General features: G+C 42.6%; 1 gene segment (V, D, J or C); it reads left to right on the forward strand.

Moving 5' to 3' along the window:
- Window positions 1–2,643: 2,643 nt before the first annotated feature.
- On the forward strand, window positions 2,644–3,092 carry LOC127186558 (Ig heavy chain V region 3-like). The segment is given in 2 exon segments: window positions 2,644–2,686; window positions 2,770–3,092. Coding segments are annotated over 2 exon segments (366 nt in total).
- Window positions 3,093–3,502: the final 410 nt, after the last annotated feature.

Below are 3,502 nucleotides of genomic sequence, written 5' to 3' on the forward strand. Positions count from 1 at the left end.
AACAGCACCATATTAGTACCCACTTTTCCATAGTCTGTGAGCACAGAGGTTCTCACCTTGGCCTAATATTGGATCATGTCTACCTGGCAGCAGCAGCTACAGTTAAGTTCATTCTTAAGAGGAGGGCTAAGGGGGATCCAGAAAATGAAGTGATCATGTCTTCCTCTCTATACATGTCACTCCTAGGTTCAGATGCTGCAGTCTGGGGCTTCACTTAAGAGTCCTTGAGCTTCCATGTTCTGGCTATTATGAATAAGGCTGCTATGAACATGGTTGAGCAAAGTTTCTTGTTGTGTGCTGGAGCATCTTCTGGGTATATTCCAAGGATGGAATAGCTGGGTCTTGAGGAAGCCCTATTCCCATTTTTCTGAGATAGCACCAGATAGATTTCCAAAGTGGCTGTACTAGTTTGCATTCCCACCAGCAATGAAGGAGTGTTCCTCTCTCCCCACATCCTCGCCAGCATGTGGTGTCGCTTGAGTTTTTGATCTTAGCCATTCTGATGGGTGTAAGATGGAATCTCAGAGTTGTTTTGATTTGCATTTCCCTGATGACTAAGGAGGTTGAGCATTTCTTTAAGCGTCCCTCAGTAGAAGAGTGGATAAAGAAACTGTGGTACATATACACTATGGAATACTACTCAGCTATTAAAAACAAGGAATTCCCAAAATTTGTGGATAAATGGATTGAGCTAGAAATGATCATAATGAGTGAGTTAACCCAGAAGCAGAAAGAATCAAATGGCATATACTCACTTATATCTGCATACTAGCCCAAGGGGCATGTCCCATGAAAGCCTTCACTTACCAGGAAACTGGGACAGAGGGGAAGGCATCCTATTGGGACTCTAAATGAGAGACACATGGGAGAATAGCAAAATAAAAGAATACAGAGGGTCCTAGAAATCTACAAGTAGAACAATATGATAGGCAGATTTGGGCCCAGGGGTCCCGCTTAAACTAAGACACCAGCCAAGGACAATACAGGAGGTAAACTTTAAACCCCTTCCCAGATCTAGCCAATGGTCAGAATATTCTCCACAGTTGAGTGGAGAGTGTGATAGGACTTTCTCACGTACTATGGTGCCTCACATTTGACCATGTCCCCTGGAGGGGGAGACCTGGTGGCACTCAGAGGAAGAACAGCAGGTAGCCAAGAAGAGACTTGATACCCTATGAGAATATATAGGGGGAGGTAATCCCCCTCAGGAACAGTCATAGGGGAGGGAAATAATGGGAAAATGGGGGGGGGGGGCGGAATGGTAGGATACAAGGGATGGGATAAACATTGAGATGTAACAAGAATAAATTAATTAAAAAAAAAAAGAGTCCTTGAGCTTTATGACAGGTTACCTAAAAGGATTTTTACTCAGATAGATTCCCAGTTTTCTATATGGGGAAGCTGGGCTAGCCAAAAGCCTGTGATTGAACTGATTATATGGATATCCTAAGCCTTGTTAAAACAAACTATATAGAGCAATTTTAGGACAGATGTACATTGGACGCTCTCACAATATTCAACACAGAATTCACTGTCATTATCTACTTGACTTTTTTTGGAAATATAGGATGATTCCATCCCTAGCTCCTGTCAATATACCATGAATAACATGCTATTAATAAATATAGAATTTCAGTGTCTCTATAATGTGTACACTCAATTAGGTATATGCTTTGAGGTGTGTAGGTGGGACACAGCATAATTTTATTCATTATTTTTTTTTTGAGAATCTCCAAACTGGTTTCTACACTCCCATTGAGGGGGAGAGAGGATTATCATTTTATGACATATTTGTCATCTTTTGTATTTTTGCTTATCATCATCCCATTGAGTTAAAATTAGAACATTAAAATTCCTTTTATCAACCTTTTGATTGTTAGCTAAGGTCTTTGATTGTAGGACACAGAAAACCCTATTTGATCTGTAATTCTCTCTGATGGCTGGATTTCCTAATGCAGAAAGTTGCTGTGTAGCTTGAAGGAAGAGCAAAGACATCAGTGATCTCATGCAGTACCAGGCCTTGCAGTCTACAACATCAGCCTTCAGGCAAGATGTACCCATTAGTGAATGGCTTCTAGGTAGCAACCAACTTCTTTCTAATAGGATTTTTGGCCTAAACCACAGGAAAGAGTTTGTCTCAGTTACCTGGTCAAAAGTCCATGGCTAGAGATAAAATATGTCCTAGTATACCAGAGTTCTACTGTTAATGGTCATGTTGTCACCCTGCCTTTTAAATATTTGTTTCTACCAAGGAGATTAGTGCTGCTCTCATTTGACAGTGTGTAGTGACTGATGCAGATATTCATGACTGGTCAAGGTTCTGAGAACTATCAGTAAAGTAATCAGTCACAGTCAATGATGTCACCCTCTTTCCTAAATGTTAGTTGCATATATCTTAAAGAAGGGAGGGGCATGGGATGCATTTCCTGAGGTGATTTGAACTTGAACCTCAGCATCCTGCCACTTGTTCCAGGTGTTTGTACTGCTTTCCTCCCCAGCTGGTCTAAGGCCTTATCTAAAGAGTACCATGGTCATGAATATGCAAATTGCTTGAGCCTATGGTGGTAAATACAGGGATGTTCACACCCCTAAAACAACATCTGATCAGCGTTTTCTCCAGTCGGTGAACACACTGTCCTGAAAATGGAATGGAGATGGATCATCCTCTTCTTGTCAGTAACTACAGGTAAAGGGCTCACCAGCTCCAAATCTGAAGAGGTGACAGGGACTGAGGTGACAATGCCATCCACTCTGTCATTCTCTCCACAGGTGTCCACTCCGAGGTCCAGCTGCAGCAGTCAGGAGCTGAGCTTGTGAGACCTGGGACCTCGATTAAGTTGTCCTGCAAGGCTTCTGGCTACACTTTCACCAGCTACTATATGAACTGGGTGAAACAGAGTCCTGGACAGGGCCTGGAGTGGATTGGAGATATTATTCCTGCACTTGGTAGTACTAGCTACAATCAGAAGTTTCAGGGCAAGGCCAAGTTGACTGCAGACACATCTTCCAGCACAGCCTACATGGAGCTCAGCAGCCTGACATCTGAGGACTCTGCAGTCTATTACTGTGCAACAGGAGACACAGTGTTATAACCACATCCTGAGTGTATCAGAAACCCTGGAGGAGCAGGAAGCTTCCCAGGGACTGAGAAGGCAGAAAATATTAGCCTGGAGACTTGCTCAGAAATAATCATTCTGTGTGTTTGTCTCCTCCTGTCAGTACTACAGTGCCTTTGTCAACTTTGTAAAATGACATTTACAAATAAAATGATGTTGATTTTGGATGCTCTTATGTACACCATACCTTTCAACATCTTCACTAATGACCACCTCCATAGACGTGTGTCTTCTTTAATAAAACAATAAAAAGGGAAACCAATGACGATTCTTTGATAGAGACTATTAGCTGCTCACATAGCTTGATCCAAGGCAGGTCATAGGGGCGGTCCAGCTTTCTGCTTGGGGCTCTGCAGCAGCCCCGGTGAAATCCTAGCTGCGACAAA

This window comes from Acomys russatus, unplaced genomic scaffold (assembly GCF_903995435.1).
Source record: "Acomys russatus unplaced genomic scaffold, mAcoRus1.1, whole genome shotgun sequence".
Lineage (NCBI taxonomy): Eukaryota > Metazoa > Chordata > Mammalia > Rodentia > Muridae > Acomys > Acomys russatus.